Source organism: Sycon ciliatum, chromosome 5 (genome assembly GCF_964019385.1).
Source record: "Sycon ciliatum chromosome 5, ocSycCili1.1, whole genome shotgun sequence".
In the NCBI taxonomy this organism is placed as follows: domain Eukaryota; kingdom Metazoa; phylum Porifera; class Calcarea; order Leucosolenida; family Sycettidae; genus Sycon; species Sycon ciliatum.
In genome coordinates, this window is record NC_088647.1 from 12,557,008 (window position 1) to 12,573,227 (window position 16,220).

A 16,220-nucleotide genomic window follows, 5' to 3' on the forward strand; every position below is an offset into this window, starting at 1 on the left:
TCGTTGCCATGGCATGGAAACTGAGTGGTTGTCGCATGCGTGCTAGCGCCCATCATGGGTCATGCTTGTCCACGAGAAGTGCCGGCGATAGCGCGCTACGTGTAGGTAAAGCTCAAAAAAGACGCGAACCCACCCACCCGGGTACGCACACGTACACTACGCTAACGCGATCACGAGCTGAACCGGCTTGCCCTGCATGCACGCGGCTGCCCTTTGTCAAGCAACCGATCCCGTTTCTTTTGCTGCCTTGAACGTTGAGTCGTTTGTGTTGTGTAATTTATGTTCCTTTGACTTCGAACGTGAAGCCAGGTCGTCACTTTCCCTCTATTTTCTATTGTTGCTGTCCTTTTGATGGGGGTTTCGACCCGCTTAGTAGTGATGCGTAATGGCAGGTGATGCTTGTAAGTTGCTTGCATTGATGGAGGTTCTTTTTTTGGCGTTGTTTGGAAAGATTTGCTGGGTCAATTTTTCTGTACATGTAATTATTTCGCTCTCAACAGTGACTTACAACAGGGAACTCGCCGAGCTGGCTCATCATCACTATCAGTCGGGCGAGTATGAGTTAGCCGAGCAGCATGCGCTGGAGTTATGGAAACGCGATCCAGGAAACACAGGAGTCCTACTGTTGCTTTCTTCCATTCATTTTCAGCGTCGACGATTAGACAAGTTAGTTTATTTCTTTGAATAGTGTTACCTTCGTCCTATGTTGAGATTTAATTTCAATGTAAGTGTATTGTCTAATTCACAGCCAATTGTCCAAAGTAAGCTTCATGATAGTTTTTTTCTGTATTTTCTTTTTTCTATGTGCAGGTCTGCTACATTTTCTAGCCTGGCCATCAAGGCAAACCCAATGCTGGCAGAAGCATACTCAAATTTGGGCAATGTGTTCAAGGAGAGAGGAAAGATCACCGATGCATTGGACCATTATCGCTATGCGGTGAACCTAAAGCCTGACTTCATCGATGGCTATATCAACCTGGCAGCTGCCTTGGTGCAGGCTGGTGAGCTCGAGCAAGCCGTACAGGCTTATGCTCGAGCGCTGCAACTCAACCCAGTGAGTTTCCCATTCACTCACCACACCACTGATTCTTTGACTAGTTGTACTCACATGGTACTGTTATCAAAATAATTAATTGAAGTACTATCAGGGTCTTAGTTCCGTGTTCTGACTGTGTGAGCCATTTTCAAAAATGGTACTGTAAAGAGTTAAACGTGTGATGAGCCCAAAGTTTATTACGATTTGCGGAAAAATTTCTCATTTGGCGTGCACAGTTTAACGACGCTGCCATCACACACCCGTCTTCTGTTTCTCTAGTAGTACAGAAGAGAGAAGGAATAGCACACTACTACCGTTTCAATGTGTTACATATTTGTATCTTGTAAACTGTGCCAGGCCCAGCTGATTGCTGGCCATAAAGACCAATGCAGTTGCTATGGTAATTGACACCTAACTTTCTCGGTCTGGCTCACTGTGTGTTACTACAACATATAGCTGTATCCCTGAGGGGTTTACTCTTTTCCATGTGGGCACAATGTATTATTAAGTACATATATATGCTGCTGTATTACCTGCTGTTCCTGTCACTGGGAGCATTGGAGTATTGCACCAACACCATTCCACGTGCTTGTCCAGGTACTGAACAAGTTGCAGCCCATTTGTTGCTATAACTTTCAAATTTGAATATGTCCAATACATTCCGTCTATGTTCTTATGATAGAGGAGCAGCACGGGCGCTAGCTGCTCTTCGACAGGATGGTCCGGTGACCTGGTCATTTGCCTCAAACTTGTTTGTGAATTTCTGTGCTGACCCATATGGCCATTTTTATGTGCTTCTTCCAGGAGCTATATTGCGTCAGGAGTGACCTTGGCAACTTGTTTAAGGCTTTAGGGCGTTTAGAAGAAGCGAAGGTAAAATAATTCAAAGTGTTGATTGCTCCCGCTCGGGGGTGAATACCGAGGGTACTTGAAGTATTTATATGTGGCATGATTAGGGAAGGACCAGCTATGTTTACCCTCCCTGCATTCAGGCTACTTTTAACCAGCACGACATGGAGCTCGGCCTGAATGCAGGCAGGGTGAACATGTGTTACATGCTCAGAGCGAGTCGAAACTCACCCTGGCATGAAATGAGTTGTAGAATACAAGTGCATACAAGTATTCATATTTGGCTGCAAGTGATTACTTGTACTCTGATCTAAATTCTGTGGGTGGATCCACATGGGATGAAAGATGTAAGCGTGTGATGATTGAAAGTCGACTCATCCCGGGACGAACTCTTCATGTAAACTCATCACTTCATACCAGAAAGTCTTGTCTTAGGCAAAAAATCTCCATGATAACAGGCCCTCAATCGAAGGGGATGCCCACAGCTATTAGATACCAAAGTCGCTGCATCCGTACACTCTACTGGTTTGTCTGTTTGGTGTTTTGGTGCTCCGAAACAAGTGTCTTAGCACTGAGGGGGAGTGTCTTTCCCTCTGCCGGTTGTATCCATTGGGGGGTGTAGTTGAGTTTAGGCCCAATTGTTTGTTTGTTTTTGGATTGAAAAACCAAAATCATGGCTCGCGTATATTGCAAGCGCTGTTCGCATTGGTGATTGGCCAGTAAAGGGTTAACTTAACTAAATTTCTTTTTCTGGTGGTGAAGTTGCTTGCATTGTATTGTACTGGTTTCAAACTGCATTTTCAGTAGCTGGTGTGATGGTAGATAAAATCCACAATCTGTCGAACTTCTAGCTGAGTTGGTATCCATGGAACGTTATGTAGTGTGTGGGTTGCACTCATGCTATGCATGCGCTTATTTTTGCTGTGGCTGTCTCTCGAGTCAGGTCATTTCTGCTTCGTCTACATCTTCACTCACTGTGAAAAGGCAATTGTCAGTATATTACATGTTTCTGCCATTCCATATGCTGTTCAAGCATTTTTCCTAAGCCAGTATTTTACTGCAGCCTTTATTCACATGAGATGGAGTTTGAAGTGGCAGGAAAGTCCTACTCGAGTCTGTCTTTCTGTTGTGCATGTATGTAAAACCTTTTGTCCGGTTGCTACCTCGAAACTCAAACTGTTCCCATTCATTTTTCATCCCACTAAACCTGTCGTAGATAAAATGCTCAGGGCATGGGATATTGCGACATGGCTGAGCACGATGGAGACGTCTTCAAGCCAGTGCGTTTCAGCCTTTCCAATCTTCCGTCGCTGGCTGGTAACTTGTATATGCTGGACTTGTACATGTGTGCCCGTGTCTCTCTTCTTCCACTGTGCACACTGGTTGTGCTTGGAAGTTGATGAGAGTAAGGCGACAAAGCTCAGGTCTCTCGCCTATATTGGCAATGAACTAAATTCAACAACCACAGCAAACAAAGAGCAGAGTAGTTGGTAAACCGCTGGTTTCAGATAGAAGATTTGCCCTTTGCTGCCATCTCGCCAGTTCCCTCCCGGCCAAACCAACCTTGTGCCAGGTGCATTTCGTTTTACAATTCACTCACGAAGTCGCTAGCTGCCATGACTAGTCCAGATTGCAATGTAATTTAATTTCTTTGACCAGTTTTGGTTTTTGCTTCCTTGCTGGATGCGTCTAGGTGCCATATCGTGAGAGAATTGCTGAAACTAAAGAGCAAATGGCAACAGGTTGGCTGCCTAGTGGTCTGTGCCTAGTGCAAAAAGGGTGCCAGATGCATGGCATGACCCTGGTTGCACATAGTCACACACCGCATATGCTGTATGCAGTGGCTGCTAGGTACGGCAACCGACGAACACAGCTCAAGATCTGTTCACATACTGCTACTTCCTTTAAACTGACCTTCCGCACCGCCCTGCATGGCATTATTTGTGCGTTGATGAGCGGAAAGGCAGTGACTGTATGTGCACACATGCTTGAGGTTTGGGATGCTGTTGCCTGACCTACGCCTCCTGCATGTTCTGCTTGGCCGGTGGAATCTTGCCTGCGCTTAGCAGATGGACGGAGATGAAGTACGGAGGAGATCAGAGAGGTAGGAGCGTGGCCGTTTGATGCCAGCAAAGGGCAACGCTTCTGGAAGCTACCAGTTCTGACATGCTGGCAAATTCACTTAGACCGGGCATGTGTAAAACTTTGTCGTCTCACCTCATTTCTTTCAAGTCACCAGGTTGAAAGGGGAGGCTGAAGTCTGATGTAACCTTTGCCTTAATTCGGTTTTTTATTGTATCATTTTCGTGGTCCTTGATGTTTCTTCTGTTCTGCATGGAAATAGTCCTTGAGATCTGTCTTTCTTGTCTTTGGTCATTATCTTGTATATGACAATCCATCATACTGCCTTCATTCAACCTTTCCACCCACTGTTCTGTTCACGACTTGGACTGCAATTTGCCACTGTCGCCACTGCTTTGACTTCACTTACTATCAGTTGCATGTCATGGCTGTCAAGGCAGCATGTCATCATTTTCATTCTTACTTCGTTTTAGTGATTGCTGGTGTTGATGATGGCCAGTGGTGGTGGTGGTGGTGGTATTTTTCTAATTCTGATGACGGTCGTGGTGGTGGTTATTGTAGTGATTTTGCTGCTTATGCTGACGGTGTGTGTGATGCTGCTGGTGCTGCTTCTCCAGGTCATCTTCTATTATGCAATGTGTACATCATGTGTGTTGGTGTTTTTTGTTTTTGTTTTGTCCTGTTATGTGTTTGTCTCCTTCTTTTAGTTTTCTTTTTTATTTTAACCACGTGCACCAAATCAGTTTCCTCAGCCTCCCCTTTCTAGCACTAGTTGTGGTGCATGTTCTTGCGTATGTTGTCCTCTAGTTCTCCCTGTATCTGCTATGCGTGTATGTTGGTACGTGTAAGTGATGTGTGCGGGTACATGCGGTCACATGTGGGTTTGAGTGTAGCGCTATCATGATGCCATTACCCGTGGTGTGCTCTTACGCTGCTTTATGTATGATCTTGTTGCCCTGCATGCTCCTGTAGGCTTGTTACTTGAAGGCGATCGAGACGCAGCCGAGCTTCGCCGTGGCGTGGAGCAACTTGGGCTGTGTGTTTAACTGTATGGGCGAAGTGTGGCTGGCCATTCATCACTTTGAGAAAGTGAGTTTTTCTTGGAAGTTGAATTCGTGATCTTACCTCTTGTATGGGCCTCTCCAGGAAGTGCGGTATGGCGTTTATAGTGTAACTTGTTATCATATCCTGCAAGTTTTCAACAGCTGGCTTCCCAGAATCCAGTTGTTATTAAATTATCAACTCAGTAAATGGAACTCAGTTTTGTTGGTTTTGCTGTTGTATTTGACCTAGGCAACTCAGCTTGATCCAAGTTTCTTGGATGCGTTCATCAACCTCGGAAATGTTTTGAAGGAAGCTAGAATATTTGACCGGTATGCACCTCTCTCTTTCTCTTTCTCACTCTATCTCTCGATTGGCACTAGTATATTCACTTGACTTCTCCCTGGTAGTTTTATTTCCCCTGTGATGATGTGCATCTGTACGAGTATTACAGCATCCATGCGGCAAGTTGACCCAATATTCTTTTTTGGCTTTGATATATTGAGCAAGCATGCTCTGATTGTTTTTGACATGGTGGGCTAATGGTCTGGGTCGGAGTCTTTCCTGCTAGACACATGTAGATGGATACTCACAGATAGATGGATGGATAGGTGGGCAAGTAGGTAGGTAGGCAGGTAGATAGATGGATGGATAGGTAAATAGGTAGGCAGAACTAAATGCTGCTTTCCCCAGGACGTCATTTAATCTTTCCATTTGTTGCATGTTTGCGTCCTTTCTGATCTGTACATGTGCTGCAGAGCTGTACAAGCCTACCTGCGTGCACTTAACATCAGCCCGAGCCATCCCATCGTCCTGGGCAATTTGGCTTGTGTTTACTATGAGCAAGGGTAAGTCTGAGATGCATTGATCTACAGTGCTCTCAGCCTGACAATACATCTACACTAGTAGACAGTGGGATGTGACATCATCTTTACGCGTTTTGCTGGAGAACAGTCAAGTTTGTGCATTTCGAAATGTATTCCAAGTGTCGCGACTTGAATTTGGAGGCTCCGAATCTTTGTTCACATGCTTTTCTGAAATTCGAATATTCTTTTCGACTTCTCTCTTCCTGCTTACTCGTATGTGGCTACTACGGGTGACTAAAAAGGCATCCTTAGATACAATTGCTACGTGTAGTAGAACATTTCAAACATGAATTTGAAGCTGAAAACCACTGCCTCTTTCCGTTAAACTTTCTGCTCTGCCTACTATTGACCCCAGTCGAAAACACTTCCGAAATTTAGAATGCAGAATCTCTCTAGTGTCGAATGGTCTGCACTGATAGTGGATGTCTTGGCAACATCTTTTGTACAGTGGTGGCAAGTGAAGTTTGGCGTCCTGAATAGAACACGGCCCGGGCCCCGATCTTCATCAGTCACTGCCATTTACACGAGTTTATTTCATGCCGTCGGTGTCCTGTCTTCAGAGCAATCTCTTTATCTCTATGGCACATCAGATCTGTTTCACTTACATGTATGTACCTGTACTGTGTCTAGTCTCACAGTTATGGTTATCTTCGATGTACTATTGTCAGTAACATCCCAAAGCCTTGTTATTTTGTGCTATGCAGTTTATCAGAGCTTGCCGTGGACACCTATCGGCGTGCTATTGAGCTACAGCCAAACTTTCCTGATGCGTTCTGTAACTTGGCTAATGCGCTGAAAGAGCAGGGCAAGGTGGGTTGTTAGTTTGGGCTCGCTTCACATTTTTCAGTCGTGTGGCATTTTTGACCAACTCTTTGTGCGTTGTAAAAGTTTCAAGCTACTCTCTGTATGGAGTCATTCTCTAACTTTTGGTTGGTATGATCTTATCAGTGTTAGTTGTAGACAAAGTTAACTTGCCTCTGTGATCCTGCTTTTATAGTGGACTTCAACATGACAGTGTATGATGAATATACCGTTTGGGTGCGTTTGTGGCTGTGCATACGGTCGTGTGTGTATGTGTGTGCCCGCTCATGGTCTCTTTACAGGTTGGGGAAGCGGAGGACTGTTACAACCATGCACTCCGCTTGTGTCCAACACATGCTGATTCACTCAATAACTTGGCCAATATCAAGCGAGAACAAGGCCACATCGAGGAGGCAACACGCATCTACCTAAGGGCGCTGGAAGTACGTTGCTGCGTGACTGTATTATACTCTTGTTTTTTCTAAGTACAATGAACCTATGTTAACCCTTATACACCCCCACATTCATCAACTCAATCTATATAACCGAGAAAAATCAGAGGTGTACAATAAGGCAGAGTGAAATGGCTGGCGAGTATAGAATTAGCTGGCATACCTATCTCTGGAGTGCACTCCAGCATCACAGTACAACCTTGATGACTTCATATGTGACCTGACCGTGATGACTTCTCTGGGATTGAGTTTTGGTTCACTTGTATTTTACTTTTGAAATCTATGATGATAAAGGCCGACATTCCATGTGATGTAGTCAGGTATGGCTTACAGTTGAGGTAACAAGTGTGCATGCCCTTGATAAAAGCCTGGGTCTTGTGATTTCTGGAGTGTTTTTCATTGACCAGCTGATGCTGTTCTGGTCCATTCTCTCTTCTTCTTCCTTTCTTTCTATAGATTTTCCCCGACTTTGCAGCCGCTCATTCCAATGTGGCCAGTATTTTACAGCAACAGGGTCGCCTTCATGAAGCACTTGGGCATTACAAGGAAGCTATACGGTGAGCTTCAGTGTACTAGTTCAAAGTTGTTTGTATATTTTTTCTCCTGTTAGCTAGTTTGTGAGTGCAGGGACAACGCTGGCTAGTTGAAATTTGACAACTAGACTGAGAGCTGTTCCACGGGTGCCAGGGGAGGACGTGTGGACTGAGCTGGATTGCAGCCCACAACGCTCTGCAGCACAGCTCGGTTCACATGTCCCCCTTGCGACACGCAGCACAGCTACCGGGCGCCAAGTAGTCAGGTTTCACTGGCCGGCAATGTAGTTCAGCGTGTGTACTGTGATTGTTTCTGTCATTGCAATTGGAATGTATCACTACTGTATAGACTGTGTACTGTTAGAGAGTTGCGGGCACTTCCTTGAACCGGAGTATTGCCAGTGCTCAACGATTATCGATTTGCAAAAATTCCACTTTCACATGCACAATGTGTTAACTCCTGTACTCCGGCCATCAGACTGCCGTCTTCCTTTTCTCTAGTATAGAGTAGAGAAGGAATAGTGCTGGGTAACGGTGGATTTTTCCTCGTTTTAAAAACTCTGTGCCTCGTTGGAGATTCAAGTCTTGAAGTAGTTTTTAGAAGAGAGTTTGTAGTCGGGTGTGAGTCAGCAGTGCGTGTGACTAAGGGCCTGGTCAGACTGCGGCAAATTTTGGTTGCCTGACGAAAAAAGAACAGCGTCCAGAATTAGAATGCTGAATCACGATCACACTACACATGTGGGGAGAATGAAAATTCAAACTTCATTTCGAGCGTCAGGTGGTAGTCTCCACGAACGACGTCAAATTCCTTCACCTTTGGATCGCCAACACCTTCAGTGCAATCCTTGAAACCATCCTTATGAGTTTTGTTGTTGTCCGTGGCCAATTAGCTCCGCGATATCGAGATGAAAAAATCAGTGAATATCAGCGTCAAACTCCTGTTTGGAGTGGAAAAGCGTGGTCCGTTCTTGCTTCTTTTTTTTTTGGAGCGTCAACTCTCGCTTTTGCCGCTCTGGCGGCAAGTTACTATGGAGATTCAGATTATAATCACAGGATTATTTCGATTTTGCCTCAGTCTGACCAGGCCCTTAGGCTGGATTTGGACTAGTAAAAGGCCAATTCTCTGCTGTTCTGTGTGTGTCTGTGTGCTCAGGATTGCCCCAAACTTTGCTGACGCATATAGCAACATGGGTAATACGTTGAAGGAAATGCAAGACATCCAGGGTGCCATTGAGTGCTACACGCGAGCTATTCAAATCAATCCAGCGTTTGCCGATGCACACAGTAACCTCGCGTCCATCGACAAGGACTCGGGCAATATACCAGAAGCTATTACCAATTATCGCATGGCGCTGAAGCTAAAGTCTGACTTCCCCGATGCTTATTGTAACCTTGTGCACTGTTTGCAGGTAGGTGATGAAGACAAATGTTGCTGTCGCTCTATTGTCTTGACTCTCTGCCTCTTTCACTCCTGGCTGTTGTTCTGTAACGTCATGCTGCAGTGCTGCCTGTGGTGGACAACCCCTATTTGATCCTGTACAAAACTAGTTCACGGAAACCCGTGCAATATGTTCCCCCCCCAGTACCAACGTTGTGAATCACTCGAGCGAGAAGCATTGCATCATAAAAAATGATTCCAACTTGAACATCTGTTGAACAGCACTGCATGCTGTAGTTGCATACTCTTGGGCATGTGTACTCTCTATATTCATGAAATGGCGCTGCAACTTGTACCTCGTGTCCTGTGTGCCCACTATCTGAAAGCGATGTGCAATTTGTCGCGGTGTGGGTGTTTGTAAGTACTCACTAGGTTGCCTGTTGCTCTGTTCTCGGTGTGGTTCAGATTATCTGTGACTACAGTGACTATGATACGCGCATGCACAAGCTCTGTCACATCGTTGCCGACCAGCTGGAGAAGAACAGGCTACCGTCTGTACATCCGCACCACAGTATGCTGTATCCTCTGACGCACGAGCAACGGAAAGCAATTGCTGCCCGACACGGCAATCTGTGCATCGACCGAGTAAGTAATTGTACTGGATGACTTTATAATAGCACGGGATTTGCTTGTTTGGTCCGCCTGCACTTGGGATATTGTCTTATACTGTGTGAGTGAAAGTGTGATGAGTCTGAAGTTTAACGATTTGCCAAAATTTCAAACTTAGCGGGCACGAAGTTTAACAACCCTGCCGCCACACCGGTCCTCTATTTCTCTAGTACAGAGGAGAGAAGGAATTACGTGTAACGTTTCTTGAGTTAACGATGGATTTGTTCTCGTTAGATTGCTCAACTTTGTGCCCCGTTAGAGATTCAGCTTTTACAGCACATCATCTGAGTGAAGTTTTCCATTGTCTGTTCTTGTTCAGGTTGCCTTGCTCCATAAGAGGCCGTTCAGTTACCCGACAGACCTGTCAGCTACGGGCGGGCGACTGCGCATTGGGTATGTGTCATCTGATTTTGGCAATCACCCGACATCTCATCTTATGCAGAGTGTACCTGGCTTCCACACAGACAAGGTCGAGGTTAGTATTTAATTTTGGAATGTACAAGACAGTGTAGATTGCTGTTAGCAGTACTTATGTAAAGGCAGCCCTTTACATAAGTACCAGTACCTGGACACCTTATGTTCTCTCTCTCTCTCTCTTTTCCACAGTTGGGGCAAGTGCAACCAGGGCTGATGGGCACATGCAAATTAAATTTTGCGACTTTGATTTGAATAACCTCTTGCCTGAGTGCTAACGATAGACATAGAGTGACGGAGACAGAGATAGCTCAGGTCATTGAGGTCGAGTGGCCTTGGCGTGTTTTTTTTCTTCTCAAAACGAAAAGTTGTATCTTTCAGCCCCCATTCACCCTTTCTGCATTTATTTAAAATAATTTGGATTTTCAGTAGCCAGTAGTACCTGACCATTCTGCATGTACATTCAGTAATCATTTTCGAAACACAGTGCTCACACACACACGCCATCCTTCGCTTTGTCTTTGGAGGTTTCCAGGTCAACTGAGGTTGCGTTTGGTTGGGCATTTTCAGAATGTAAATGAGAACCATTCTGGAATGGGAATCGGCAAGAATCACCTGACCAAACTAATGCGCCAGAATCAATTAGGAATCACTTGACATAACAATTCCATGATGTCGTTGTGGAACGGCGGCTGTATTTTCTTTTACCCGACTCTAGTTTCCTTGAGAGAGTCAAGGTACTTCTGAGTGCATGATTTGAGGCACTTGAACCTGTTGCTAATTATCATTTTTGATTCCGGAATGAGAATGCTCATTCCGGCATGTGAGGTGGAATGATCATTCTCCAAAAAGAATCATTCTCAGCGATTCCCATTCTGGAATCATGTGGAATGTGACCAACGTAACGCACTTTTTTGACCAACCAAACGGGCGAGAATGATTCCGAGTGATTCCAAGTGATTCCCATTTGGGAATGTGACCAACCAAACGTAACCTGACTGTGCAGTACAAGCATAATGATGGGTGCTTAAGGGTATTCCTTTATCTCCCATAATATGTTATATCCAAGGCACCTTGTACTGAAGTTTCACTGTATTCTGCCGTGTGCTTGTGTTTGTGTGTGTGTGTGTGCTTATAGGTCTTCTGCTATGCCTTGTCAGCCGATGACAACACGATGTTCCGGCGGAAGATAATGCATGAAGCACACAATTTCGTCGATCTTTCTCAAGTAGGTACCAGGTCATCCTCATCTTACAGCGCACTGAGCTACATTGATGTTTAGTACAGTCACAACCACTTAGGACGTACACTGTGGAAGACCTACTACTGTCTAGTGTGCTAGTTCCAGTCGATGAAAATTCTCCATGCTCGATTGTTGTAGGAGCAGTGGCCTTAATTTGTCCGAAAATCAGGTTTCCAAGGAAACATGACTATTCCGTTCGAATGGACTGTAGGATGGCACAAAGTCAAGATACCGGTAGATTGATATTTTTGATTCTGTTTCTATGACTGCACAGACACCGTGCAATGGCAAGGCCGCTGATCTCATCAACCGTGACAATATCCATATCCTGGTCAATATGAATGGCTACACCAAAGGTGCTCGCAATGAAATCTTTGCGTTGCGGCCGGCACCTGTCCAGGTGAGTTGTGAGTAGTGTAGTAAGTAGTGCGGCTGACCACTGGTGCTGTCCTATTCCGATGCACACTGTGCACTGGTGGTAAATGAAATCTGACTTTGTGAATAAGGCATAGCGGTGTTTGTGGTGCTAGGACGGTGCAGCCCTGCACCTGCTATTCACGAGGTAGGATTTCTCTCGTCACCACTGTAGTTTCTAGTCTGTTGGACCTGCTTGATGATACAGCCGTGTACATTGTGTTGTGTGTGTGTCTGTATTCCACGCACTGCAATTTGAATGGTTGCTAATTGACCACTAACACAAGTGCATTGATTTTGGATGTGTGCGGATGCGCACCATCGACTCGTGCTAGTACAGCAGTGCCTGAGCGCTGGCCGGCTCCTGGACACTTCTTCGAGCCACCCGGTCTTTCAAACTGTTTCTCATTTTCGCACTTTGGTGTCATGTGCGCTTGCCTGGGGTTGTGTTCTGGTGACATCCTGTCGAGAAACGGTTCTGCTTCGCCGATTTTTTCGAAGGACTCCACGCTTTTCGGAGGTTCAAAAGGCTGTCAGAACAATTGACGACAACTCAGCTACCCTATGTAGGGGATAGATCACTGACATGTATGTCTAATGCCGACAGAAATATCATGACAAGAACACTAAAAACGCAACGAAGTTTTGCTTAGCGGAGGAAGTAAAAAAAAAAAAACGATCGAGTGCAAAATTTCGAATACTCGCTCGTTTCAAAATTTCAAACGATTACTCGAATATTCGAACTAATCGTTTCACCCCTAGTAAAAAGCGCTTCAAAACAAGTGTGTGACTTAGACCAGGCTGAGTAATGGCGTTAAATTCTTGCAAGCTGTTTAATAGTGCAATCCCAGCGCAAGTTGCTATGGTTTCTGCTGTAGTATCCCCATCTCTGCCTCCTGCAATGGGCGTCTACGGTGTGTGCGTGTGTGTGTATGTGAATGTAAATGTGTGTGTGCTTGTGCATATATTGTTGTAGGTGATGTGGCTTGGCTATCCCGGTAGCAGCGGAGCATCGTTCATGGACTACATCGTTACAGATGGTTACACGTCACCTTTGGAGCTTGCTCACCTGTACTCAGAGAAGCTGGCCTTCATGCCTCACACATTCTTTATTGGAGACCATGCTCAGATGTTCCCACATCTGTTGGCAGAAGGTGACGGTGTGCAAGGAGTAGACCTCACCAACATTCAGCCACTGTACATTGATCCTATCAGTAAACGGCCACCACCACCAGCAACGGCAGCAGCAGCAACAGTATCTACAGCTGTTACATCAGCCATTGGCCTTGCAGCAAACACGACGGGACATACTAATGGTCTTGCAAAGGCAAACATCTTGGTAACAGGTGATATGCTACCAGCTAATGGTCACAATGATGTACAGTCTGCAAGACCTGCTACCATCAACACCATCATTGCTGCTCCCAATGGCGTAGTAGTCACAAGTGTTGCACAGCAACAGGTGCTGTCGCTGAGTGCGCGGGTAGCAAACGGTGAGCTTCCTCCGTCCTGCCTGCCGTTGACTGTACGCAGTCAATACAACCTGCCAGCTGGCAAGATTGTCTACTGCAACTTCAATCAGCTGTACAAGATCAACCCGGCTACACTGCGCATGTGGGCGAATATCTTGAAGGCAGTTCCGAACTCTGTGCTGTGGTTACTGCGATTCCCGGCTCATGGAGAGACCAATGTGACTGCCGCTCTAACTGGTCTGGGCGTAGCCAGTGACCAAATCATTTTCTCTCCCGTTGCGCCGAAAGAGGAGCATGTACGTCGTGGCCGGCTGGCTGATGTGTGTCTGGATACGCCACTGTGCAATGGCCACACCACGGGTATGGATGTACTGTGGGCCGGCACCCCGATGGTGACGCTGCGCGCCGAAACTCTGGCGTCGAGGGTGGCTTCATCGCAGCTGTTCACGCTTGGTTTCCCAGAGCTTGTTGCTGATACTGCAGAACAGTATGAAGACATTGCTATTCAACTGGGCAACAATCCCACTGAGTAAGTTCTACCGTGCACATTGTCATTGGTGGTGGCAAGTGAAACTCTGCCTCCTGAATAACCGAGCCCAGGGCTCTCATGGTGCTAGCACCACAAACTCGACTATGCACAGTATGCAGTGAAGCTGTAGCGATTCTTTTAGGGGCAAAACACACACAATGGATGGAAGTGCAATAACAATGCAAACCCAGAACACAAGAAAGGAAAATATATAACCCCAAAGCAAACACAATCTGTTATTAACACTATGTATGGGATGTAATACCACTCCAAAACTGAAGTGACTCTGCTTCATTCACAATTAGACTTACCACCGCTGGAGTGCATGTGTTGTGCAAGGGTCATGCAAACCTATTACTTTCGAATTTTGAGCATTACATAGTTGCATTTCACACACACACACACAACTTTTAGGGCAACTCTGGATTACTCGTTTCCACCTCTGCATAAGTGTGTGTCTATTGCTGATTGCAAGTGCTGTGGTGGAACTTGGGAAACTCCAGGTACTGTAAAACGTGAAATTTTCGCGGCGTTTTTAGTTCGCGTTTTCAGAATCTGGACAGGTTTGCGAGGTTTTAATTTTGCGATTGCAGAATGGCATTCTCGCTAAACCTGTGGCATTCTTGCTAAACCTTTCATGGATCTCCTTTTCGCGCTGTCTAAATTTCGCGATTTCCACGCGGTCGCGAATTTCGCAGAAATTAGACCATCGCAATAATTTCACGGTTTACAGTAATTGTGTCCTGTATGATAATCGAACAAATAGGGAACGTGACAATGTACATGTACCGTGTATTGTAGCACTTTCCGGCTGCGTCATTGTGCATGCCCTAAATGGAGCAACTTGCTTTTTAGACCGAACGCACTGGCTCGACGTTGTTGATTGATGCATGACCCTCATTTGATTTTTCATTGAGCTATATGCATGTCCATGGCAGTCGAAGGTATATTCGACAATGATCCGGTCCAAAACCTCTATCCTCAAACAGTATGTACCTTTCTATATGCATGTATTATTATTAAATGCTGCCTATTTTCTATGTTGTCTTCAGGCTTCAAAATGTGCGAGCAAAAGTGCGAACGGCCCGGCAGGCATCTCCTCTCTTCAACACAAAGCAATACACGCATGATCTGGAAGGTCTCTTCTTCAAGTTATGGCGGCGGAAAGAGCAAGGTCTGCCTCCAGATCATGTCACTGAATAGTGAGTTTCATGTAACAGTCCTCCTTTCCCTCTGGGCTTGCTTTGCTCAATATCTGTCTCTTTGTCTGTTTTTACCTGATTGCTTTCGTCCAGTTATTTTATCCCACCCTGCTGAGTTATGTCCTAGGTTGTGTTGGCGCCTCTGTCGCTACTGCTCTCTGCTGTGCTGTGCTGTGCTTCTTCTTCTTATAGGCTGTAGAGATTCCTCTTTTGTGCTGCTGCTGCTGCTGGTGTGCTGATGAGCTTCCTGGGTGAAACTTGCTTTCTGTCTAGTCTCATGCTGCTCATACCATTCCTTACTCCTCCTCTCCCTTTAGGCCCAGCTGGTTAGGTGGCTGATGCAGATCTTGACGGTGATGATCGTGAATGTGTGTAATTGTGATTGTGATGATCGTAGACCACACTGCAGGTGTGTGTGTGTGTGTGTAATTGTGATTGTGGTGTGTGTGTGTGTGTGCGTGCGTGCGTGCGTGTGTGTTCAAACACATCAGTAGTGCCAGTACATGCACTAGATGCCATTTTAGTACCTTATGCCGCCGTGCCTTGGTGCGTTCCGACCAAGCATATGAAAATGATGATGCCTACTGATGTATTCATCTTCCACCCAGTTAATTTTGGGATGAATTTTACCTGTGTAAATGCCTTTTACTAATGCCTTTTACTTTACTTTCGGGGGACATGTACATCTGTCCCATCCATCTGTATAGTTTGTCTAGAGCTAGAGGTCTATTTTATGCTGGTTGTGCTTGCTTTTTTTAACCGTTTGTAAAAAAGATTCATCTGCTGGTGCTCTTTTCGCATACCATCTACATTACAGTATTTGCTTATTATGTCCGGGTTTCTTTTTAAACAACTTTATACCAAGCGTATCGTACGCCCGATAGGCCCTCCACTGATTTCGTCAACGTGTGCACGTGCATTCTGATCTGGCGTTTTTTTTATTATTATTACGAATGCTATGGTGTCTGCTATCTGTCTATTGTACATGATTGTACTGTGTGTTGTGCTCTGCTACCACTGCTGATCATTGTGCTATATTCTGTTTTGGGCTTACCACGCCCTGTGATGTTCACGAAAGTACTCTTCTAATTGTTTCCCTGGCGTTGTCTGTTGGCTTATCTATCTGCACACAATGATTATTGTGTGCAGGGATATGACCATAGCGTGTTTGCGTGTTGAGGTGTGGCATCGATTAGGCCATGCACGTCAGTGAGGTAGCATGTGTAGTTATGTAGATAA

At 45.5% G+C, this 16,220-nt stretch overlaps 1 protein-coding gene across 2 annotated transcripts; it reads left to right on the top strand.

Annotated features, from left to right (window-relative positions):
* The first annotated feature begins 230 nt into the window (after positions 1–230).
* Positions 231–16,070, top strand: LOC135817640 (UDP-N-acetylglucosamine--peptide N-acetylglucosaminyltransferase 110 kDa subunit-like). Of its 2 annotated transcripts, XM_065330863.1 has the most exons (17): positions 231–401; positions 501–666; positions 811–1,054; positions 1,841–1,909; positions 4,940–5,056; positions 5,261–5,340; positions 5,767–5,856; positions 6,579–6,684; positions 6,978–7,118; positions 7,584–7,684; positions 8,814–9,069; positions 9,504–9,683; positions 10,027–10,182; positions 11,260–11,349; positions 11,639–11,764; positions 12,755–13,779; positions 14,832–16,070. In XM_065330863.1, exons 1-17 carry the CDS (start codon positions 386–388, stop codon positions 14,980–14,982), a joined length of 3,114 nt encoding a protein of 1,037 aa, XP_065186935.1. In that variant the 5' UTR covers positions 231–385; the 3' UTR covers positions 14,983–16,070. The 2 variants fall into 2 exon arrangements, with proteins under 2 accessions (XP_065186935.1, XP_065186936.1); XM_065330864.1 differs by lacking the exons at positions 231–401; positions 501–666; positions 811–1,054; positions 1,841–1,909 and adding an exon at positions 3,192–3,202.
* The last annotated feature ends 150 nt before the right edge of the window (positions 16,071–16,220 follow it).

What these genes read in the sequence shown, in the direction of transcription:
- LOC135817640 (XM_065330863.1), top strand. An exon ending in TGTGTTTACTATGAGCAAGG is followed by an intron (nt 5,857 to 6,578) that starts GTAAGTCTGAGA and finishes TGTGCTATGCAG; the next exon opens with TTTATCAGAGCTTGCCGTGG. An exon ending in CGCTGAAAGAGCAGGGCAAG is followed by an intron (nt 6,685 to 6,977) that starts GTGGGTTGTTAG and finishes GTCTCTTTACAG; the next exon opens with GTTGGGGAAGCGGAGGACTG.